The sequence below is a fragment of the Neopelma chrysocephalum genome, unplaced genomic scaffold, assembly GCF_003984885.1.
Source record: "Neopelma chrysocephalum unplaced genomic scaffold, ASM398488v2 Primary Assembly neopelma1_99, whole genome shotgun sequence".
In the NCBI taxonomy this organism is placed as follows: domain Eukaryota; kingdom Metazoa; phylum Chordata; class Aves; order Passeriformes; family Pipridae; genus Neopelma; species Neopelma chrysocephalum.
Window position 1 is genome coordinate 1885640 of NW_020897762.1, and position 26004 is coordinate 1911643.

A 26004-nucleotide genomic window follows, 5' to 3' on the forward strand; every position below is an offset into this window, starting at 1 on the left:
TTTATGCACATCTGAGTGTGTCTCTAATATATGTATTACAAAACTGTCCTGACCTTCATCAAAATAGTCTGCTAACGTTTTGCCTGACTTTATCAAGTTGCAGCATGAAAGAACCACTGTGATTCATATTTTTAGGGGATGTTTTTGTGACCTCAAAAATTGATACTTCCTTAGCCAGTGCCAGAAAGGCCTTTCTGTGGTTTTAGTCCCCATTTCTTCAGCAATTAAGACTCAGGTGGCATCAGAATAACAACTGATTTTAAGAGCCACTTTAGCCACCTCCGTCATGGAGAGGAAGCCTGCAGAGCTTCTGCAGAGCCTCAGAGCTCTGTGGTGTGACCTCAAGTGACCAGATGCAAAAACCAGAGCAACTCTTGAACGGAAAGGTCTGCATCATCCAAACTGTGCTGACTCTTGTCCAAGAACACACTGTTTACCTGTTCCTTCCAAATTGGTCGATTTTCCGCAAGGCCGAGATGTGGGGTTTGGGGGATTTTTTTGCTTATCTCAGTGCAACTTGGCTGATTTTTGTGGAGCTGCTCTTCACTTGCTTGTAGATATATGTTGAGGATTGTGGTTTCTGTTTTGGTGATTGAAGCTGAGCATTCTCACTATCGACCTGTATATACTTCCTCCTTTGTGTCTGAAGGCATTTGTATATTTGTCTGCAGATGTGCAGGCTGACCCCTTCAATCAGAAGCAACAAATCTGACCAGTTAACTCCAAAATGCATCTTGCTGAAGGCAATGTCTGAAAACACATTGCCATGAACATGAAGCAGCCAAGCTTCTGTCTGGCCCTCAAGATGTGTACCCAGACCTTAATGAAGGGTGGAGTTTTCCTTATCCCAATAAATAGATTTTGTTTGGGAAGGTGAGAGGCAGAAATAGAGAATGTAATTGCCCAGTCCGAAATAAAAAGCTATTTATGCCTAATACATTGGCAGAATTATGCCAGAGTAATTCATCCATGAGAAAATATGATCCTTGTGTCACTGCCAAGGTCAGAGAGACCTATGGTGATCTGCAGAGTAAGTTCAGGTCACCCAAGTTAAATCTGCCCAGGGGCTGACTTAGCTCATGCACCACATTTTTTCCAAGATTAATAAGAGCAAACATTTTCTATAGATGAAGGCAGGGCTAAGACTGTGGTCAACTCTCTCTTTTGAGCCAAGGTCTCCTGCTTTTCCGTTCTCCTTTCCAGGTTGCTCTTTCACTTCCTTTCCATTCTTCTCTTTCCCCGGCATTTACAGGATGCTTAGAAAAGTCTGTCTTTTCCTTTATGTGGCAACCAATGCCTATACAACCTTCCCTGATATCTGCAGGCACAGGAAGGACACGGGGACATTGCTGGTGTTTGACCTGTCACAGCATTGTCTGTGTGTTTGTCGTGTGTCCTTGCACATCAGTTGAGAAGCACATCTTGAAAGCTGAGGTGAAAAAGATGGGGTACACAGCAGAAATATATTCCTTGTTAACCTCAAATGAAAGGGTACCACCTGAACAACAGGATATTTGGTAGTTTTGAAGGTGAAGCTGGTGATTTTGTAGGCACTTGGAGGCTGCCTCAGGAGGAGACAGACTGAGTTGTGAGCTGGGCAGGGGAGAGTCCTCTTCCATTAGCAGTGGGTGGAAAGGGTGAGACAAGGTCCTCAGCCCATTCAACAAGGATGAGGTTGTTTCGGCAGAAAAGCAAGGTTATTCTTCCATGTAGTCTATACCTGCCACGGGGAAGCTGATGTCTGTGGTTTCAGCCTGCCAGAACCTGAGGTTTTCTTTAGCTTCCTTGGTTACTCATTCATGTCATTTAAAGTACATCAAATTGCTGAAAGCAGTCAGTTTTTGCTTTCTACACATTTCTACTGCTATTGCTCTTAGAGATAATGGCAAATGCTGTGAATTGAAAAAGAAACAACAGAAATAATTTTGACTTGATTTTTGAAGGATGTATGCATTTTGTTTATTTTTTTTCTTAAGACACTGGTTGACTTTTTGTTGTGACCCAACTTTGCTTTGAGATTTCTGTGGGATTTTGGTTAAACACTCTTATTATGAAGGAATGGAGTCAAAGAGGGATGAGCTGGAAATGGCTGAGTTAACTCCTTCCCATCCTTCATCCCTCTTGCAGTTGGAACTTTGGTCCCACTAGATGAAGTGAGATAAATAACAATAAAATTTTGGAGTGCACCAGAAGTTTGTCCCTTTCCTCCCATCATTTTGCCTATTCAAAGTAATTCTGGGTAGGCGATATCTAGGAATATGTAGCGATGGAAGATGAAAGAGGTAAAAATAAGGCACACATGCACTTGTGGGTGATATTCAGGGGAAGTTTTAAGTGTCCAGCATTGATCTGACTTTTCTTTCACCTTCATTGCCTGTTTTGGATTCTGAGATCTGTTTGTTCCTGGATGATTTGCATTTCGATTTGTTTGTTTTAATTTGGAAAAAACTCCACACCCTAAAGTGTAACTGCACTGTTAATCAAACATCAAAACACCAGAAGCTGTGATAGAAAGTTGTAGGAAACCAAAACATAGCAGTGGCATGAATACATTAAGCTGGAGCTGAAGGGGATGTGCTAACTGAGTAGGACTGAAGTGTCTGGAAGGACTGTCACTGTCTGCGTGCCCCTAGGCAGGGACCTCAGCTTTGGTCCTGAGCCTGGTGGCCAGTGCTGGACCACAGGGAGCAGGGTCAAGGCCCCCTCCCTGTCACTGTTATTTCTCCAAAGGGCTCTTCAATCCCTGTTAGAGTTTTCAGGCTCTGCTGTAGGGGCTGGGTTCGCATCAGATGCTTGGATGTGCAGGGATTGTAACCCAACCTGCCCCTCAGTCCCACCCCACCTCCCCATACCCAAAGGATATCAGCAGAAGTGAGAAAGTTGGTTCCTCTTTTGGGGGGAAAGTATTTGTAGCGGAAGAAGAGTTAGTGGCCTGATCACCATGGTGGTCATGGCCTGATACCACTCAACCTGTAAAGCAGGGAAATCTGGGCAGAGCAGAGGGCAGCATGAGCTGTGTGAGGGGAAGGAGGAGCTGTGTGAGTGGCAGCAGTGTGCCAGCTTGCATTGGTTTTTCCTATTGTGGTCTTTCTTAAGTGCCACCTCATCAGAAGAGATTTGCCTTTTGTGTTGGGAGAGGGACAGTCAAGTGGAAGAAAATTTTGTGTGAGCTTGGCTCTGTCAAATCTACTCCTTTTGGCTTCTGGTCCTCCTTCCTAAGGAGAAGCCTCCCACTATTGTTACGAACGGTCCAGAGTGACTGGCTTTTGCTGGAGGAACAGTGGATTTAGGGTGCTGGGGAGCAAGGAACTGTGGGGAGAGCACAAGAAAAACATTAATTTTTTTCTATGCCCTTCCCTTAAAAGGTCTGACGGGGGGATGCATATGTTGTAATTCAGGGTTTTTTTCCTGAGTTGATTACATGCATGTTAACATAAGGGTTTGTCTTTGGATGGGGGGAAGTAGGCTGCTTCTGAGCACCCCAGACAGCACTAGGGCAGGATGAGGGACAGAAATTCATGGGGCAGTCCAAATGCCATCCATTCAGTTCATGACTGCAAATGTTTCTCATATTTGCTTAGTAAAGAGAAGCATAAGTGTTTTGGGTCCAACTCTTGCTGTATTCATATGTATAAGATGATGGGTGGTGTTCAACAGTGGCGGTGGAGATGTTGTTACTGTTAAAAGAGGAAAGGTAGATGAGATGGGGGCATTTTATTCTTATCCCTTTTAGTTCTGCCTTTTGCAGTTGCAAAGTGACAGGTGTATGTGGGGAAATAGAGTATGTGATGCAGCCATAGTGAAGTTCAATGTTAGTTTTCTTTCAATTCTGTCTTGGTTTTTATTGTCAGATGTAACTGATGGACTGGGGACAGGGAAAATAAAAATTTCTTGGGTTTGATGCTACTTTAAAATGGGTGAATGGGTTTGCATAGCCACAAGAACTTTTTCACTTGACACAAACTACATGGCTAGTTCCAACTGGAAATATCTCATGTGGGTTTGGTAGGTTATGAGTCCTGACTTGCTTGAGCTGCAGCTAGACTAAGTGTCTCCCTTTCATTATGGTTATATGACTCCTGTGACACTGGGGATCCAGCTGTGCAGAAGGGGATTTGGGGCAAGCAATGTCTGAACTATGGTTCCTGCAGTGCACACTGGAGCTTGGGCCAGCACTGATTGCTCTTGAATTGGCTCCCCCAAAAAAATGCTTTAGTTAGGTTCAACAATCCCAAGTATTTTGGTTTGTCTTGCCCAAAAATTATTTTTTTAAAAACTTTTTTCAATAGAAGAAACCTAATTTTGAATGGTTTGGACAGTGTCAAGGATCTGGCACATGTTTTCTGTGGTAAAACTTGAAATCTGCGTCATCTTCTCCTCTGGAGCAGGCGTGTAGGTGGGGCCCAGGGCAATTTAGCTGTGTTTAGGGAAGGAAGCCTTCTTAAATGCTGCACATAATAAACTATTTCTACAGATAATGCGTCCCTTAGTTTATACATAATATGCCTCTGATCTTTGCTTTGAGCCTCTTATAGCTGCTTGTGATCAGTCCAAGAGTCAAGTGTCTTAGAAGCTGGATAAACACAAAGATAGAGCTTGTTGTTAAGGAGCTATAGAGATTTACAGAAGTTGACCTTGTGGCCGTTTGGGGTATTAGTTGGGCATATTTCCCCCATGGCAGAGCAGTCCTGTGCTCCTGCTGCTTCTAGTGCTCCTGCTTTACAAGGGAGTAAGTCTCAGTCATATGCCATGGGCTTTTCATGGAGAATGCAACTGGTGAGACCTTTAGCTGGGAGGTTCAGCACTCCCGATGAGGTAGGAGATAATAGGTTTCATAACAAAGACCTGCATTTGAACAGAATGAGAGGATGACTGAAAAAGAATTTTTCCCAAGAAGTGGTAGGTTCGTCATGGTGGCTTTTAGGGTAGGGAAAAAAAAAACATAACTGTTTAAGCTTTTTACCTTTCTTGGTTAAAGCAGGATGTTTTTCTGTTTAACCAGATACTTTTCTGTAGGATATTTGCTTCCAACTGCTCAAAGTAAACTTTTGATGTTGGCAGCAGAAAGTTGTTTGCTTCCCATACAATGAATTGCTTTCTTTTCCGTGTTTCATTCTGTGTGTAGATGCACAGCTCCAGAAATGCCTCACAACAAACCCATAATAGCGGAGTTTTCTGAACCCATTAAAAGTGCTACTTTGTGCAGGGGAAGAGGTTTCCTTCGCTCCAGCTGTAAAAAGCTGCCAAAGAAATGAAAATGACTAAAATTTGTGGGTTTTTCCCCCACTATTTATCAATGCTGTTTTTACTCTTTGCATAGACAGCTAATTTGCTCTTTACTTGCCTGAAGGGAATTCAAGTCAAAAAGGAGGGTCGAGTTACTAGAGAAAGGTGCTCCTGTCTCTGAGGAACAAAGTGCAATGATTCAAGAAAAAACTTTGAAAGTTTGTCAAATGCCAGAGTGTAATTTATACTTGTCCATGTTACTCTATCTGTGAATATTTTTGTAGGATATTTTTGCAACTGTGTCCTTTAGTATCTTGTAAATATGGATACTATCTGTGACTGACAACCTCCTACTGTTTATGTCTTGGTCTGAATCCTTACATGAAACATGTACTGCATCTCCTTAGGAGATGTGTGCAAACCCAGACACATGGTATTTGTTCCTTGCTAATGCTCATTTTCATCCTTGTTGTTCCTCATTAACTTTTTATTAAGTATATTTGAGAAGGCTTTCTCCTTAAGGAGTATGAAAAAAAAAATGATCCCTCATCAACACCACATTTCAAATTCACAAGCAGACTTACAACATAGTTGTAAGTCATTTTTGGGGCTGTTCTGTAGGCCATGCAGTGTGCTGAGGTGATTGCCATTGACCTCAGGAACTCCAGGAGTGGGTGCTTCTGACTAACCATGGATCCAAAACAACAGAAAATGTTTTTTCTGATAAGGAAATGACACAGTTACTTTATGCTTTCTGAAGTACCTTTTTGGTGGGAGTCCCACTCTCAACTTGTGTGCCTTGCTTGGGCATTGGCGGGTTGAGAGCAGTCAGTGGGTTAGTGTTACATATGCAATATATACGTGCATGCATGTTTGTATTTTAAAATCATGTGTTTTGGGGAAATCTTCTAAACTTAAGGGCCTTTTAATGTCTAAACTTCTGTTTCTCCTGACTGAATAGGTGCAGCTTGGTTTAGCAGCTGGGCGTGCAACCCAGATTGTGCAGGTGCCTTCCAGCTCTCTCGTGGCATACCTGAGCACTCAGCCCTTGTGCTGCTCAGCTTGCCTCCTTCCCCACCTTGCTCTGAGCAGGAATGATCATTTCTGAGTAGTGAACTTGTCCTTCTGTACTTGTGGACGTGAATAATAGCTGCCCTGACTCACATCAGAGTCATTTGGGTGTGACTTCGGCTCACCACATTCCTGTGCCAAGCTGGAGATGGTTGTGTCAGAAACAAATTTTTAAAAAAATATACATATAAAAAAAATTTCCACATTCTTCTTTGATTACCCAAGTCCATTCAGTGCTGGTGGTCTGAAATGACGATCCTTGTTCTATTTCCTGTGAACTGTGGTTTGTAGCAGATTCCCTCTCAATTGCTTTACAGAAAAGCTTATTGTATCCCTAGACCTGCTTTTTGAGAATTCATAATTTTGTACCTTATAGGAAAATTTCACACGTAAGTCTGGCTTTGCTCTGCAAAAAGTCATCATGGTGGATTGTGTGGGTATCCAGCAAACTGGAGTTTTGTTTCTGTAAAAGATAACATAGGTAAATCTGTGGAAATTATAGTCATTACTCTAAATTGGTATACAACACTGAAGAAAGGCTAAGGAAAGTTATTTTGCCACTTAAAATTTCTCTAGTACATTATATGCTGCTTGAAGTTACTGATGAATCTTCCTTGCCAGCTACCTGGAAAGGTTACTAAAGAGACTTTGGTTCTGGGAGTAGTTAAAAGAGAAAGGAAACAACAGACCTGTGGCTGGAGAGTGAACAGTTAAATATTTGGCTTAGATAATTTAGAATTTCTCATACTAGCAGAAGCAGGAATTTGAGGAACTTGTATCTAGCTTGTAAAAAAATTTATGGTAGAATTAAAAAGAAATCATACATGTTTAGTGTTTCAGTTCTAACATCAAATGCATTGCAAGTCTAGTTGTGGCAGAAGTCAATAGTTTTTGTCCAAACAGGGTGCATATTTAATTTATATTAGCTCATGAAATGCAAAAGTAAATGCAAACTGTGAAGTTCTTCTAGGAGGCAGAAGCTGCTTTTAACAGGAGAGATTTGAACACATACAAATAAGTTCAACATAGGGAGCTTCTGGAGGACTCTGATTTAGTCAGTCCACTTAAAAGTTGCTCCAGGCCTTTCCTAGGGCTTTGAGTGCACATCTTTCCCTTCTGTGAACTCCTTAAAGCAGTGGATTTAGATGCCTATCTAGAACTGGACTGCAAAAGCTGGAAGGTGTTGTTCATCTTATTGTTTGGCAGACCTCAGCAAAGCTAGTGCCCTCCTCTTACCCCCTCTCAGCAAATTGAGCAGTGGACCCCAAAACCTCTCTCAGATCTCCTGGCAGAGGTGTGGGAAGCAGGCTTTTTAGAATAGTCTGGTTTTCTTTGATATAAAAAATACTTTTCCTCCAAATGGAGATTTGATACCAGGACAGGGCTGCATGCAGGGAGAAATAACCTGTTGAGTCTGGTGAAGGTACTTGTAGTAAAGCTGTATTTGGCACTTTGCTATTGAGATTTCTGGTCACTTAAAATTATATAAGGACCTTAGTCAAAAGAGTTACATGCAAAGGCATGGATTTTGTAGTCGAGCAAAGGGTCAGGATTTTTAAGATGTCTGAATTTTCAGCCTTTTTGAAACCTTCATGACTTGGAATTGGGAATATTTATCTCATATCTGGACATTTCCTATGGTTGAGGTCTGAGGGTGGCTTTGGGAACTGGAGTGGCTGTAAGTTGCCCATCTGTGCCACACTGTATGTCTTTCCAGTGTCGCAGGGGGATGACATTTAATTTGGGTTTAGTGTGAGAGCGAGGGAGGAGGCTTTGAATCACCAGCAAACTCCTGCCACAGCCATGGCTGCTGAAGGCGAGTGCCTGTGCCAAGTTGCTCTCCAGAAGCACCTATTTTGCCAACAAAGGTTCATAACACATCACCCAGGACAAAGAGAGTATTACCCACTCGAGGGGCTGCTGTAAACTTGGTTGCCCTTTGCTGCTTCTGCCTCTGATTTTTCGGGGAGTGGGAGGGGAAGGGAAGTCGTAAGAGGCAATGACAGCGGAGAGGGGGACGCAGTGAGAAGAGCCCCTGCTGGCACGGCCGGCCTGACCCATTCAGCAGGGCTGAATACGATAAATGCTGCTTTATCCTTTCTTGAAAGGAACAAGATAGCAAGGCCTAAATGCCTGGGTGTGCTTAAATAGGCAACTCTGGGACGCCGGAGTCGAGGGCGTTTGAAATCGGAGCTCCCCAACAGCCAGGGAGCTGCCACAGGTCACCTGCCTCGCTCCATGGGGACTGGCCCAGGTCTGGCAAGAAATCGTGCACGGACGAATTGTAGTACAAATTCCTTTCTTTGTTGGTTGGCCTCTTTCACTAGACCATGGCCTATAAAAAATTGTGTAAAAACAATTCTTAAATATTATTTGAAAGGGCAAACGGCCACGCTGAAAGGTTTGACAGTTTGACATATAGCGCCTGGTCTTGCTCGCCAGGGAGCGGGCGTGCGGAGCCCGGGCTCTCCTTCTGCTCCTTACAGGCTCCGGGTTTTTTGTTGTTTTTTTTTTAAACAGCGTCTAGTTGCTGTGCAGAGTTGCTGCGCTCCCAGCAATTTGACAGGCAACGAGTCTGCTTCAGTGATCTTAAATCCTTTTAGACTAATTTGCGAGCGAGCAGAAAAACAGCTAGCACCTTCGGATCCAGCACTCAAAACCAGGGAATCAGGTATTGCCAATTAAAGTGCCATTTCCAACCATCATATCAAGACAGATTACTTGCAATTCCTCTGATAATGTCACTCCATGCCTAAAGAGAAAGCGGGATGGAGTTTCTCCATGGACAAAGGATCCGCACGGACCAAACTCCTTGGCGAGCGGGGCGGAGGGAACGCGGTGGGGACGGCACATACACACATGCATATGTGCAGCGTAAAGGCGAGCAGCGCGCCCGCTTTGACCCCAAATAGCCATGGGCCATTCTGGAGAGCCTGTGGCCCCTCAGTCACTGGCCTACTAGTTAATTGCCACACGGACTTCGTGACACATGGGCAGATAATATGACATTTTCGGTTTCTGTCACTAGCAAACGCCACGGCGTTGCTTGCACTAGTTGCTAAGAAGCTGTCAGAAACCATTAGCAGCTGGCTAAAGTTGCCCTATGGCATTTCCTCATGGCATCAGCAAAACAAGCATAAATCACCCAGCGGAGCCTCCCGCTATACTAATGAGGCTGTAAGCTTGTTTATGGACTAGCATCATTTCTATGATTATTTCCACCTTTTCAGTTCGCCTTCATTTGGCAGCAGGAGAAGTCAACTTCAGGAACAGAGTCGCCACCGACATTTTACAAATGCAGTTCGTAGCTGCTACCGTGTGGCTGGTCAGTGGTGCTTCAAGTTTGTTTAGTAATCTTTAAAAGGAGGAAAAGAGGGGGGGAAAAAAGAAAGGGCGGGGGGGGGATCTCTGGAGACCTCACAGAGGTGAGTGTATCGAGTTGCAAAGTAGATGGAAATACTAAAATCCACAATTGACCATTTAGAGTTCTCTCTGTGGTTTCAGTCTTTACGGGATCAATTTTCCATTTAAAAAAAGTGGAAGAGGTTAAACAATTTACAGAAGTCTACCGAAGCATTTGCTCCAAGGATAGCTGGGCGCTTTCTTATTCTCTCCCTGCTTTTCACTTTCTCTAACTTGTGTCGGTCGAGGCCAGGGTTTATTGTTTTAGGCTTTTCTGAACATACACCAGTATTTACACTGGATTGAAAGCATTTGCTTCCAATGAAAATCTTGTCTTAGATTACAGCCCAGCAGTGTAATTTCCCTCCCAGATGGGAGTAAAGTAGCAGTATTTGCCTAAAAACAGTAGGAAGAACAAACTGTGCATTAAGCCAAGGCTGTTTTTGGCTTGAGCTAATGATGTAACAGAAACCTTTTATTTGGGATAGGTCACTGCCCGGGATTGAAGGAGGTGATCTGGCTCGCGCTTGAAAGGTTTCTCCATTGTATCTACATAAGTCTTCACTTAAAAAATCCTGTTCCTAATGCTTCTGCTTTCATACAGCAGAAATAAACAGGAAAGGTTCTGGGGAGTGTTATAGGTGGAATGCAGAAAGCTTTTCCTCCCCTAATGGAGGATATAATTCAGGTGCCCTGGAGGCATGCTTTCAGGAATTCTCTTGCCCGAGGTAATGGGAAGCTAAGGCTGCTTGAAGGCCTTGATTATCTATTGATGCACAAAGCTGGAAAAAAAGTCATCTCCCTTGGATTATAGTAGATATTTCCATAAATTATCAATGAGTCCTCCTCCCGTCAGGCATGAGGCAATGCCTGCTAAATTAATCTGAAGGGGGTTTGAAATGAGTGTATTTTTAAAAAAATGGGGTGGGGGGAGAGGGTGGGTGGACGATGGCAGGGAGGTGGTGAAAGGCAGTGTCATTAGGTTAGAAGCTTTTCATTTTTAATCAATGAATGCGTAATACTTTTCTTTTCCTTGTTTGCCTCTCGCAGACAGAAAGTGGATTAGCCCGTGGAATTTTAAATGCTGTTGAGTTGTTTCCTTTGCTCATGTTTCTTTTATGAATTATTATTTTATATGGTGAATTGCTTCTCTGTATAAAAGCCCTTTTTTACATACTGGGCTTTCAAAGAATTTGTCGGATATCTAATTTCTTCATAAAAATCTTGTTTGTTTCTGTAACTACCCAAGGTTACCATTTCATTAAAGACACAGGCCAAGTCATAAGGACAATTATAAATTTGCCACGGTCAGTAACATGCTAAAAATATAACACTAATAATAGCTTTTATTTTTTGGTGCTGAAAGCTGCTTAACAAATCACAATTTTGACAGTCTGCATCCCTTTTTTTAAAAATATATTTTATTTTTGTCCCTAATGGAGATAGTTTGTATTCAGCCCAATTCAGATGGCTTTCTTGATCATTCTTGCCCAGGGGTGTAAAAAACACTTGCCTAATAACATCACAACTCCACGTTGCTACAAATACAGTGTCCTTGGAAGCCAGGATACACCGTTCAGTCCACATGCAGTGAAATGCAAAGACTTGCTTGCTCTGTGGACTTGTTTATAAACTGTGTCCAGGGTTTGAAACAAAAATTGCATGCAAACTGGCCAGGCACTGCAACTTTTGTTTTCCTTTGGTCACTAACCCATCAACCCAGACCCAAGTTGGCTGCTATGCAGTGACATCCTCCCCTAGACATGTTGGTAATGTGTTGAGAACTGTCTGTGACCTTCTCTGCATTAAGGAAATTCATTCTGGATCAGTTATTGTTTAGCAGGAGCAGACACCTATTACAGCTATGGCACACTGGCACAAAGCAGGGTGTTAGTTCCTAATGGTGTATGTCAAATTGGTGCTTGCTTATCCCACTATGAGTTTCTTTTGGCTGGGACTGGGAAGAGGGGAGGCCAGTTAGCTGCCCACCTCCCATCAAAGAGTCAGGGGACGTCAAACATCTGTAAAAGACTTAGTATAAGTGATGCCCCAGTCATCTGGTTATTTCCAAATTTGTGGAGAGAATATGATGCAGCAAGAGAGCTGCATTCACCCTGCTTTTCACATCCCAGAGTGGGACGAGGCACCTGGCTTCACACATGTCATGATCCCCATCCCGTAACACCACTTTCCTGATTGTCAGCTCAGCCAAAGTAGCTGATTGGGATGAATCTTTGGGAAGTGACCTAGTGTGAAGAAAACCCACCGTTTCCACCTTTGCAAGCTGGATGCTTGCAGGTTTTTTACAATTTTTAAGCACTTTTTGTTTTGGGTTACCATGGCAGAAGTGGCCACACTGTCCTTCAGGATAAACCAGAATGGGGCCGACACAGTTCTGAGACCCTCCCTCTCCCCATGTCTCTCCCTCCCTCCCCCATCCCCTCAACCCCTGGTGAATTACGGTGTTAAAGAATTTATACCTCATTTAAATATTCATGCAGTTTATACCCAAAGCCAGGCTTCGGCTGAAGTATATAAAGGTAGCATAAGTCAAAATTTGATTCACTATATTTACAGGTGACGGCTTGGACAACAGTGTAGCTTCCCCCAGCACAGGTGATGATGATGATCCAGATAAGGACAAAAAGCGACATAAAAAGCGTGGCATCTTTCCCAAAGTAGCCACAAATATCATGAGGGCATGGCTGTTCCAGCATCTAACAGTAAGTGAACTCTAGATCACATATGCAAAATAAAACATGGATAATGTCATAGTTGTAGTAGTCGTAGAAAGCAAAAAATACGTATGATGTTGCTGACAGGCAGCTGAGGAACTGTTCCGGGCAGAGCTGTTGTTGCCTCATTTGCTAGATGCCAGGGGAAGAGCACAGAGTGTATGTTTTGATGGTTTGGGGTTTTTTTGTGTGTGTGTGCGTGTTGTTTTTAGATATTTTTTGTTTGTTTGTTTGAGACACAGTTGTTAACAGGACGTCACTGCGAAATGTGATTTCTACTTAAAGCTTATATGAATATAACCCCGCAGACCTGTCCTGCTTTGCAGCTCCACTCAGCTGATGTGGGAATCGCTGCTCTGGAGCACAGAGCAGCATTCGGCCCCTGGTTCTGTGCTCCGGAGAGCTGCGGAAAACAATTGGGGAGATTAAAAAACAAAGCCAAAAGCAAACAAAGACCATATTCAGATGTTTGTCAGAGATCATCAGAAGCTTCATGATGAAAGGTCTGAATGTATCTGGTTTAATAGCAAAGTGTAATTTTTTTCTTTGAGACATTCTCATTCCCAGAGTGTAAGTTACCCCTGTATTTAATGTTAGAAAGTGGTGGGGGGGATGCACAGCTATTTCTGTTACCACAGCTACTGTATGTTTTTGGTTTTTTATTCCTGGGATTTGAAATCAAAGCTCTGGACAGGTGTGTGGGGTTAAGCTGGATGCTGGAGCTGGTTTCAAAGCTTTATATTGTGTACCACACCTTCTAATGTTAGCATTTAGAAAAGTGTTTCTAATGCCATTCTCCTTTTTCATCAAATTGTGATCTGTCACTATGCTTTTATCCACCGTGGGGATGTGAGCTTTCAGCCCCAGGTTTTCTGTCTCAGCCTTTCTGTGCCAGGAGGATAAGGGTCAGGAGAGAGGTACTGAGGGTCTGCTGGTGGTAGTGAAGAATGGCTCTTCCCTCTAATCTCAGTGGTTGACTCTCTCCTCTGCCTGTAGTTAGGGTCGGGATGAAACTAGAAGCTGGCCAGCTTGCCCAGCCCTGGTGGGAGCTCTGCCAAGAGTATAGCTGTAAAGTGGAGGAAGCTCTCATGCACATCACCCCTCCGTCCCCAGCTGAGCCAAGAAACCAGATACCTGCCATGACTCTTGTCAGCACAGGGATCAGGCAGGGAATCCTGTCCCGTGCAGTCCTGGGTTGCTATGAATGAACCTTCATGTTGGAGCACTACTCCTCCGAGGCCAGAGGGGGCCTCGGATATCTCCAAGTTAATCTCTCTCTCTAGCAGACTCCATGTCAGTCATGTCCCGGCTTTGCCAGCTCCTTATCCCTGCCTGGTGCGTTCAGTGCCATCACTTCCAAAGGCTGAGGTCCCTTTAGGTGTTGGCAGCTCCCCATTTCGAGGTCCTCACCCAAGGTGAGCTGACGCCTGGCATCTCTCTGCAGGTAGATGTGAGGTAAAGGACATCCACCTCCAAACAGTCCAGGGATGCTGTGCCAACAACAACCAGCCTGGCACAGCTGGTTTAGGTTTTGGATTGAGGAGATGCCCTGGAAGCTCTGCAGCCACGACAAGGCACACCAGGGAACGCTGAGCTGCGTGTCAGTCCCTGTAGTTTCCAGTGAGGAATTGCAAATTAAGTAGCATAAATATTTTTCCTGAGAGTGTCCTGTTGCTGTGTTTGTGCTGGTAAATAAAACATCACCCAGACCCAAGCACAGGAATGTGGGGGTCTATCCTGGTAAACTGCTCGAGCAGTCTTCAGCACACTCTTAGCCTGGACCAGCTACCCCCTTCCAAGCCCATTCCTGGGAAGGTAGAAGGCTACAGGGTGTTTCCAAAAAGGCCTTGTGGTGGGAACCACCCTGTGTTGAGCATTTAACTACATGGGCTTGACCTGACCCTGCAGCTAGTTTCATGCACAGTCTCAGGACCAGAGAATGGACCCCCTCACTGTTTCATCTGGGTTAGTTGTAGGGTTCCAGTGGCTTTTCACTCTTCTCCTGTGAGGTAATAGTGTGCAGAAGAGGAGAGTGCCTGTAGAACTTGCCGAAGGGCTCCTTGCAGCTCCTGGGAGACAACGTCTTAAAATTTGTTTGTAAGATGGTCTCTTCTTCTGGAAGACGCAAATACAGGAAGAACCATTCCCCCCAGAACCTATGCAATGAAGCTGCTGCATTTTCTACCTTGCAGCATTGAGCTAAAGCTTGCTTTAAAAATCCACCATCCCCTGTGCAGATCCAGCCCAACCAGGTGAAGCAGGTGGTTTTTATTGCAGGGCAGCTTTCTCCTCTCCTGGCAGCATGGTAGATCCAGGGTTCTCTGATCAATTCAGTAAAACAGAATTGGTTTATCCAGTCCAATCTTCTTCAGGTAGGACCTTGAGACAGACTCTAGGTGGGATCTTGGCCAGTTTCCTCAAATTAAAACACTTCTGGAGAACACTGTAGGCTCTTCCTAGAGCTAGACCAATGCAGAGTGTTTACAGGCTGCTTAGGGTGCTGTCCTCTCTGCAAAAAAACCCCAAAAAACCCCAGGCCCAAGTAATGGCTGCAATTAGAGCTGAGGAGTAGCAGGGGGGAGAGACCAAAGGAATTAAAACTCCAGTTCATTTATAAGGGCATTTGGCTTTCATGACTGCTCTTAAAACCCTGCACGGTGGTATGGTGGTATCCCCAGCTGGTTTCCTTGCTGCAGGAGGGAGATCGTTCCAAGGAAACTAGAGATCCCACATTATTTATTTACTTATTTATCTATCCATCTATTTATTTATCGGTGGATTTGGTCTTTCGTAGGGCGAACACAAGGTCCTCCCTAAAGTGGGAGGTGAGGAAACACAGGGAGGTGGTTCTATTCAGGCAGGGGATATGTCAGGGCAGGCCCCTGTGCTTTACCTGCCTTCACTTTGCCACCTGAAAAATGGCAGGGAAAGAAATGAGCAGCAGTTAAGTGCAAAATCCAGCATCCCCCTGACCACTGGTGCTTCCTGATTGGGGTGTTCGTTGGGAGCCCTCCTTTTCAGGAGAAAATTTTTTTTCCCCTCGCAATTGTAATATTAATACACATCAGCAGCATGGAAGTAAACAAAATAGACAGTAATTGCTGTGTCTGTCATACTAATGATTACTGGTTGGAAAGACTTAAAATAAATGTTGGACGAATGTAATCTTTCAAAAGTGTATAGGTTGGTTTAGTTCCTTCTGTGCAGTTATTCCATCTCCAAGAGCATTAAGTCTTCCTCTGTGTACTGACTTCATTTCCGAAGGTTTGTCCCCTAGTTCTTGTTTCTCACTTGGGAGGAAATCCTTTTTTTTTTTTTTTTTCTCTCCGGATGTTGAAGTGTTTGGGCAGTAGTTCCCACTCAGTGTTAGGCTCCAGCCCCTCGAAATATTTTGACTGATGTGCAGAACTAAGTTGACATTTGCCCAAAGGGTAGGCAAGCGCTGTCCTCTGTGGATGCAGGCAGTATGCTCTGAAGCAATATAGGGAATAAGTTAATCCAAATTGCCTTTTTTAAATTTTTTTTTCCCTCTTGGAACAACAACAGCAAAAACAATCAGCTAAAACAATTGCAAAAGTGCTGAGCAGACTCACACTTAGGACTTTGCAGGTTTGGGGTTTTTTTAACTGTTTTCTATTCTGACTTAATTTTGATTAAGCATGTGGGTTGGAAGAGCTGCTCAGGTTGTCTCTTGGATGGGCAAAATGTAGTTGTGGAGCTTGTTGAAATTTTTGCTGGTAGATTATGACAACAGCTGGTAAATTTGGAGGTTTATGAAATCTATTTTTAGGATTTTGCTATAAATTTGAAATGGCAGCCTGGTTACTATGTGGATTAAAGGAAAAAAAGAAAGAAGAAGAAAAAACTTCTAATAATTTGAAGAGGTGAGGACATCCCTGAACTGTTAATGGAGAGTCAGAATTGAGGAGAGGCGTGTGGAGTGGGTGCAGATGAACATCAAATACCATGGCAGGGGCCAGAGGAGGGACTGGGGCAAACCAGTTCTGTGCTGGCTCTGGCCTTTAGAAAGTCTCTCTAAGGATAATTTCAGGGTGTGTTGCAGCCCAATAATGTTTTGTGGGCCTTTTAGACTTTTAAAACAATTTTTAAAAATTATTTCTTAGATCACTTAATATTCAGGGATCATTTCTTCCCCCCAGTTTTCAAGCAGATCTCCTCACTGTGATGTGAGGAGACCCTCACCCTCAGCAAGAATTGTGAAATAAGGGAAAAGCTTGGAGAGAGGAAAGGGGAAGAAAAAATAATCTTGCTTACAATTAAATATGTAAATTTAATTGTGGCAACAGAGTTTCTGCTTCAACCCATTGTATGCTTTTGTCCCAGTTTTTTGGTATAAATTGGTATTTGGAATTGGTATAAATTCCTTTTTGTTCAAAACTAAAAGAAGGGAGTTTGGGGGTTGTTGTTTCAAGTGTTTTTTTTTCCTCATTGTCAATTCTCTGCATCCTTTAAATCCAGCTTAATTTAAAATGTTGGTATTCAAACCTCATTTTGGGGATTATACGATGTAATTGGTTTGTTATATGATGAGTATTTGATGATCTTCACGTTCATCATCTAATCAGGCAAAAAAAGCCATAAAATTATAATCCCAAAAGATGTTTAATAACAATTTAAACTATTGAAGGCTTTATTTAAGCACATTAGGGGATTATAAACTACTCTTTTTTAATGGTGCCAAGAGGTAGATTCAAGGACTTCAAACACCTTTTAAAAAACAAATTGCCATGATTTAAAAAAAAAATGAATGGGCCGAGGATTTCTTTCATGTAAATCCCATAATTTAATCATTATTTTTAACTGCTTTTAAAACAATTTCCTTAAGAGGTTAAATCTTACTGAAATGGGACACTGAGCAGAAAGTAAAAGACGTGGCTGAAAAATGTTGACTTTAAAGTGAAAGGATTTTTTTCTATTATGTAACTGGATTTTTAACCTTTATTGGTTGCTTGATACCATGCTAATAAACAAGAAAATAAGCAATATGCAACTATTTAGTGAAGCTGTTATTTGTATAAAAGATTTTTTTGGAAGGAGATATTTGAAGGAGATACTTTATATCCTAATCTAGCTGAGAAAAATAGTCCCCATCGCTTCAAGGATGTTATTGTGACAAAAAAATTATATTATACCTCTTAATTCTATAGCTTTTCTTTGTGTATGAATGCTTTACTAGCTAGCAACTTTTTAAAGTTAAAACAAGTGGATCTCATGTCTTTTCTCATCCCTCCATGGTTGTGAGATTTTGCCTTGGGAGGAACATGGGGTTAATTTGGCTCCCTGCCCCTACTCCCATGCGGGACACTTGTCTGGTTTTGGAAAGGAGTATAGTGAAAGGGTAGGTGTGTACAAAACTAGGGTACTGAACACATAAAAAGAGGAAAATAATTGGCTAAACCCAGGGGTTTTTGTCCTCCTCTTGAGAGATTTGGAGGCATAAAACAAAACAACACCCCTTGCCCCTCCCCCCCTCAAAAAAGTGCAAATTACAATGAATTTTCATCATGCACCAACTGATACTTGCTCTGCAAAATGCCAGAGGGCTCCTGGAGCTCATCTGCGTAAGAGGGGTCATATTTCCATGTATTGGACTCAGAATGTCCCCCCCGCTTTATCCCAAATACGCAAGTCTCCTCTTTCACTTGATTTTATTGTGGGCAAGGCTGTAAAAAGCTTTCTTCCACATCTGCAAGACTTCTTAGTGCCAGCTGTCCCAAATTCCTGGGAAAAGCCAGGCTTTTGAGCTTGCCTTGGGTCACTCGTGCACCGCCATCCCCTTGACTGGGAAGGCGGGAGCCAGGGCTCTTCCTGCTCCCGGCAAGTGGGAAGACTTGTCAGAGCATCCAGCAAAAGCATCCAACACAGTTTGGTGCAAGTAACCACAAGGAGGGTCCTCTGCTCCCTTCTGCTGGTGGAGGTGCTGTGAGAGTCATCTCCAATTGTAGAAAATGGGAAATGTTATAATGGGAGAAGGTAATTATTCTGAGGCTCTCTCTATTGGCATGAGAGCTCCAGAAAAGAAGTACAAACAGGATTTTGGTAACTGGGTTTAAATTAACTTCTTAACCCTTCAGTCCTCACAGATTTTAATGGAGGACAGTGACTGTCAAAATCTTCAGCAATTTCTTTAATCTTCCTCAAGTTTGTGGCTTTGACCTGCTGTCCAGACTCCAAGTATTGGTCTATGTTCTAGCATGAGGGAATTTTGCCTATTGTTTTTGGAGGATACCCTTGGCAATGCTGCTGTTGCTCCAGTTCCATGATTTCTTGGAAAGTGCACGTCTCATGCACTGAGATCTCAGGCTGTCTTGTAGATGATTTAAGTTGTAGGGTGCTTTAGACAGTTAAGGGAAAACAGGTTATTTACTTAGGCTCTTCTCACATTCAGAAGTGTGGTGTAGTTACAGCATCTGGGTTTTTTTCGTATCTATGATTCACTCCCATTTCTGTTGAAGACAGCCATTGTGTCTTAAACTATGTGGTGTGTGACTTCTCGTCCCAGGCTCCTCACTGGTCCTGGGAATGGCAGTGGTCCAGGGAAGTATTTTGGTTGAAATCAGAAGGTAACCAACAACCTGGGGTAGATTTTAAAGAGAGTGTCTATTCCCAAAGGGCTATCTTACCTTTTTCCCAATTTCCCCCAGTTTGGAGGTACTGTTTTACCCATGTGGAAGCCACCAGCACATTAAAGAATTTGAATTATTTGGAAGCTGCTGAAACACATTAGTATTTACACACTAGCAGAATTTCACATCTGAGTAGAAGTGAGGGAATACTGAAAAGTTGAAGCATGATAAACATTAATTCAGATGTTAAATTACACTTGCTCTGGTTGTACTAGAACTCCTTTTGTTTGCATAAATATTCTCGGAAATGAGTTTACCAGCAAGAATGTTTGCGGTAATAAGAATTTTTAAGTCAGCAGTAGATGCTTTGCTTTCTTCTCCACCCTCTCCTTTCTTTTTATATTTGCAGCTGTGATATTTTGTGTGTGCAGCTTCCTTTTTGAAATTAGCCTTCTCCAGTCAATGTGTTACGTGATGCACTGTCTTTCTGCAGTCAAAGCTAATGTACAAAATTCAAGTATCACTTTTGGAAAGGGGAGAGAGGGAAAGGGAAAAAGTCTGACCACCAATTTGTAAATCTGGAAGTATCCGTGGAAATATTTTGGCAAATAATTTGCAATATGAAGTACACTAAAGGCAACAACAGTATCTTGGCAAGCAGTGGGTGAGCAGGAAATGAGGATAAATTAATGGGCTTGGTTCTTCATTATTAGATGTTTGTTTAGCTTGTACTCTAACAGAGTTGCTACAAAAGAGCTTATGTTGTTTCTCAGATATGCTTATGTATATAAGTGCCAGTGTTAATTTTTTACTGGAAATCTAACTCTTGAAGGAGTTTCGCAGCATGCCAGTGTGCTAGCAAATGACTTAATCAGATCAGGTAAAGTGCCAAAATATGAGGCACCAAACCAGTTGGGCGCATATCTGATGAGATGTGTTAATCTGTGGTGTAAGATAAGCTGCCTTTCAAATAGGGTCACATTTGGAAGTAGTACATCAAGTTGTGTAAGATGCATTCCCTTGCTCTGGCATAGAGTATCCTACATCTGTTTGTGTGAACTTAACCCTTGTCTGGATGAACTAAAGCAGTGATATTGTGGTAAATATAGCCTATTTGTTGTTCCAGGGCAGGCATGAGAAGCAAGTTGTTTTTTTACCCATTTTAAAAAAGTTTTGTTTCCCTTTTCCCCCATTTACCTTCAGCTACACAGAATCTGCACTGCTATAGCTTACATGTTTTTACTTGTAGCATATATGCAAGAGGCCCTAATTTTTAATATTGACTACTTATGTTTACTGTCTGCCCATCAGAATTACCCACAGAAAATTTTTTTTTGTTGGTATAAGTTAAAATTTTCCATGGGTAATGTCACCCTTTCCCCCAAAATGCTCAGCTGAAAATCCAGTTTTCAATATTCACAGAGTCATTATTCATGGGACAAATGTATTCATAGAGTCATTAAGGTGGGAAAAGACCTTTAAGATCAAGTCCAACCAATCTGATCTTATTGATAAGAGTCATTATTGTACTTCTCAGGCTGTAAGCTACAGCAGTGCTAAATATATGTGTAGAGAGAAGGTAAGTAGGCAGAAAAGAGTTTAAGTTAATATGTAGTTATCTAATTTACCTTGCCTTTTGCATCATTGCCCGATTTAGACCCAGAGTATTTAGTAGAGTGCTCGTTTCACTTCAGTAGTGGGCCATCATTTTAATAAGGCAAGGTCTAGGAGACTTACCACTTCATCTTTTGCTTTATGAACCAGAAACTTCTGCCCAGAAAATACTTCTCAGACTTTAGGTGTAGCATGAATATTCTTTACTTGGCTACTGGTTGACCTTTTGTAACTCAACCTGTGCAGCATTAAATGTCCAAAGGAAGTATTTTTTAAAAAAACCCTTCACACAAAAAACCCTCATTCTCACGATGGTGCTTTGTCCCAGTGATGCAAAAAGCAAGGTAGTCATGTTAGTGGCACTAAAGTGGTCATTTGAGTCACACTAGTAAAACCAAGGAGCTGCTCTTGATATGAATATGTTTTCCAAGGACTTTGAACTCAGAGGGAGAATGGTGGGACTCTGCCTTGGGTGGCTTGCTCTGTTGATTGCTCCTAAAGTCAGCTTTGAAGTGAAACTCTTCTTCCTAGACCACCCTTATTCATGTCAGTCAGAGCCTTTTGGGGTCCCTAATGATACTTTTGGAAAGGTAAATGCCATATTAGATAATCTGTCTAGTTAATAGATTCATTGCCAGAACTCTGCTTATTTGCCATGGAATTTGTGCTGATCCAGGAACTGCACTGGGCTTGTGTGGGAATAGCAAGGAGGATAAACCCTCGATTTCATTGTTGAAACCTGAGCATGGATCCATCAGTGCAGCAGGTTGTAAACCCCAGAGGGCTGTAAGCTGCAGTTGGGGTCAGAATAATTCTGAAACTGGTAATAGCCTAAACCTTAGGACTCTTATGAATAAAATGCAATTTTAGTAATGTTTTCATAAACAGCAGTAATGGTGGCGTTTTAGTAAACAGTGGCATTGCTTGCATCAAAATTGCACCACATTGGCTTTTAAATTACTCCACCTGTCTGTATGAATAGGATTTTCGATGTCGAGGCACACAGACAGCTGCTGCTAATGTTTTTTTTTCCTCCCTGTGCAGATAATGTTGGCAAATCTGCAGCCATCAAGGCTGGTTTCTGATGTAAAATGGTACCTGACCTACTGGCTCTGGTGCTACAAAAGGAACAGCTTTAATTACTGATGGTCGTGTTTTAGTTTTGTACTTGTTGATGTACAAAATGTCATCTTAGAGTGGTGTAACCCCTGGTTCACTTCCACCAGCGATGGTACACTGGCTGCAATTATTTTCAAAATAATTTGTGTTCCTTGGTGGCAGCTTGCAATCCTGCCTTGTTAGCACTCAGATAATTAGCAGGGGTCTGGTCCTCCAGGTCCCTCTGCCCCTGAGTGTTGCTGGTACCCCACACCTCAAAGGGATGTCCTGGGTTAAATAGTAATTGTGCTTACAAATCCCACTTGATTTATTTGTAGGACTGTCCTTCCCTTGTATTAGGTGGGTGTAATACCCAGAAATTCACGGAATTAATTCTGTCCTGGGACATTCCCTGCTAAACCTTCAGTAAGCCAGAGGGGTTACGTGGAGGCAAAGTCAGGGCATGTTTTCTCTCTCCCCAGTTACTAACAAAAGGACAAGGCTGATGCACTGCCTGGTGCCATTTCACTGGCTTGAGTTTGGTCGGGATGATCCAGTTACCAGCCCCATGCCAGGCTTTAAAAGGGTTAAAGATGATAATGGTGCCATTAAAAATCCAGCTTGCCAATGAGCTATTTTGTGCAAATGGTATAAATATAAGATACACTTGTCTGGCTCATTTGCAAGCATTCTTTTTGACTTCTTTCACACAACTGGTGTTTTTGTGTTTAATTTAACAAGAAATGAGTAGTAAATGAAAGCTGCTGCCTGAAATCCCACTGTGAGCGTGTTTTGCACTTGGCTCCCCAGTGAAAAGGCAATTTGTGAAATTATGTGATAGAGTAATTAGATGAAGCCAGAGCTTCTGATTGTTGCCATGCTTATGTGGTAAAGGTTTGCTGGGGGAAAAAAAATAAAAAACATGGATTATTACCCTGGCAAGTTGGCTCAAAGCTTCTTCATTTATTTGTAAACAGAATATTTAGTGACCGCATAGGAAGTAGCTGTAATCACCAGCTCGTAAAGAAACCACAGCAGAGCTTTTGGATTTTTACAGAGTGCTCATGTAAAATTTAAGCTGGGAGGCAGAATCCCTGTTAATGTAATTAGGATCTAATTTACCACCCTTTGCACACAGATGTAATAATGTCTAGATATTTATTCTATCTTTAAGCACATTACATATACCTCAGTGCAGCAGTTACTGAACAGAAACAGGTGTGAGCACTTTCCGGATTCATTTTTACACTGTAAACACACAGCGATTTAAGGAGAAATATTTACCAAAACAAAAAAAAATGAGGGGAAAGAATGTCTGCAAATGAGGCAGTAATGGACAGTTGCCCTTTATGTACTGATGGATTTCTCAATGGTTAAGTAAATTAAAGCAAATGCTAGAAAAATCAATAGGCTTGCAGAGTCTTGGTTGTGCCTCATAGACTTCAGGACAGAATGACAGATGTGGTGCATATGACCCATTTAAGTATTAATGCTTGGGAAATTGCCTCTGCGTGCAAGGTTATAGGCCTAGAAATATTGTTATATTAAATTACAGACAATAATATTTTTAAGTATATATGGAATTTATATGTTTCAGTTTAGTTGCTTTTCGGCATTACATTTGTCCTGGAAGATTAGTTGCGGAGTTGTTTCTCTGGAACGGTAAATCAGGTTTAAAAAATGTTCAGGCAGCGAATTGTCTTTCCAGGGCTGCTGTGGATGGGCGAGCGTGTTGTATGGGGATCGTGTTAAATAAGAGCCACGCAGCCAATGTGTTCACTGGCAAATGTAGCATATAAGCGAGCCTAAATTAAATATCATTAAAAGGCAACTTTCAAAATGGTGAGAGGGCTGGCGTGATAACATAGGGTCGCTGTTAAATTGGGTTATTCTGTGTGACTAAACACAAAGTAAAATCCGAAGTGCGTGGTCAAGATGAGCTAAGTAAGGTAACCACCAAGGCAGATCCTTCTCACCATCTTCCCCACGTGCCACGATTGGAAGGGGGCGAGTTTGCATGGGCAGGATGAGTAAAAACTGACCCCACGCAGAAATTCTCCTGAAATAGAGGTGTTCTGATTAATCCAAGCAGGCAGACGAGCTCTAGATGAGATAGTGTTTGCCATCTCTGATTTCTGTCATTTCTTGCTGTACTTCCACGCAGGCAGCAGGGAAGTAGACCAAGTTAATTGTCTCTTTGTGGCATCTCTGGCAGGAAGAGCGTGAAAATAGCTGGGACCCTGATTTTGGTGTTGGCGTGAAGGCAGAGCGGCGTGTTGGCCATGCTTGCTGTCGGTGACAGCCCGGCATACCTTGCCAGTTATCCTGACTTCACCCCAAACACCTGTTTCTGTGAAGGGAGCAGCGGATGCATTTTATATACAACTACCATGTTTAATATTAGAAGGGAGCTTTAGACTTTCACAGTAACACTGCTATTCCTTGCTGAAGCCATTACATGGAAAGTGTTGTAGTTTTCCTTGCAAACATTAATTTTCATATTTTACTTCCATTTGTGCAACAGATTTTTTTCCTTTTTTTTTTCTTTTTTCCTCGGTTATCTCTGATATTTGATGTTTGATTACCACCGGCTCCCTTCTGGCTCCCCTTTTTCTCACTTTTCCTTTTCCCTAAAGCACGAAAACTCACTGGGGAACGAAACAGAGCCACCTCCACAGGGTATAAGGGCTGCACACTGCTACTGGAGCGCCAGTGAAGCGATGACATTGTGCATGGGCAGATTATTACTTTTGGGCCCATTGAGGACCTATTTGTGTATTGAGGCTGGATGAGAGCGACTGGTGCTGAGGGCTGTCAGGCCAGGGCTGAGTGATGACAGACCCTTGTCATTTGCCCGCGTTCAGCTTCATTGCTATGGTGACAATATGCGGTGATGAAAGTTGCTGCAGAGGGTTGGACAGCATCCTCCATGGTTGCCGTAGCCGACAGCATCTTTGCAACAGCATGTTCGAGCTGCTGATGGCCCTCAGTGTCAGAGCAGCATCAAATCTCTCATGACAGAAACTCTCCACAGGTTTTTGGGTCCGCAGGGATGTCGCTCCTGGCGCCATCGCCAGCCTCGGCAACTTCTTGCAGCGGTGGCAAAAATTGTCTTTACCTGTTTTATTCATCTTTGTGTGCCTTGTGGTGAATTTCCTTGATTTATTTTGTGTGACATACAAGCTAGGTAAGCTGGTGCTTACCTGCACAGCGGCAGGGGATGGCTATGGTCCTCCTCCTGCCGCATGTAAGGCAAACATATTAATCAGCATATAGGCAAGGACCGCTTTTGTTAAATATTCGTGTGAGGGGCCCTGGTGAACAGGCTCTTTTGTTCCCGACCAAACCAGAAAGGATCAAAGGTCAGCAGGAACCCAGAAGCCATCAGTCAGGGCGGGTTTTGCTGGATCCTGGGGTTGTCAGCTCCATAGTCACCCCTGGCAACTTGGGCTGCCGCCTGCTTGCCTTCCCCACCGCCTGGCGCAGAAGCGCAGCATCCGGTCTCTGGATCGCTGTAAAAAGATGCTGACATAAAGTCAGCATTTGAAATACACTGTGAGCATTGCCATGCACCTCTTTGTTATCGGAGTCATTTGAGAGTGAGATTACAAAAATGATAAGTTGGCTTTATAGAGATCATTTTGCTGCGTTCATCTTTAGGGTGCATTTTAAGGCTGCAAATTCATTTTTGGTTTAGTGGCAAATAGCAACTTGGAAAGAAGCAGCAGCATAATGCTGAAACGTGCTTCTACTCTTCTGAATGTAAAAGTTCACTTTTAAAAAAACTTCTGGTATGGCATTTATTTCCTTTTAGCAGATCGATTTATTTCACCCCCCCCCTTCCCTGTGATGTTAAAGTACATTTGGCAGTAATCAGTTTATCCTTATTAGAAGCTGTGGTAAAAGGCAGAGTTGCTGAGTCAATTCACTCCATTTACTTCCCCTATTGAGCCTTAATGTGTCCCAGTCCCCACCCCTTACAGTGAAAACATCATCAATTATAGGGCTGACAGGAGCCTGGGACTCAGTGTAAGTTGCTCCTTGGGGTTATTCATCTTGCACCGAAAAAACTGGCACTCAGCAATATTCATCACTTCCCCCTACCTAAAATGATTGAGTAAACGGTGAGGTGAATTATCAAAGGGGGAAAAAAGAGGGGAAACTGAGTTTGAATATGTTGGACGCAACTTTGGACTCATATGGCAGGAGAAATAGAACCATCAGCTGACATGCAAGGTCCCTACCACTATTTAATATTGTTGCTGAAGCTG

General features: G+C 42.7%; 1 protein-coding gene across 1 annotated transcript in view; it reads left to right on the forward strand.

Annotated features, from left to right (window-relative positions):
- MEIS1 (Meis homeobox 1) overlaps nt 1-26004 on the forward strand; it is a 107838-nt gene that overhangs the window by 43845 nt on the left and 37989 nt on the right. Inside the window, 1 exon segment of the mRNA XM_027694939.1 lies at nt 12277-12422. Coding sequence (XP_027550740.1) covers nt 12277-12422 — 146 coding nt within the window.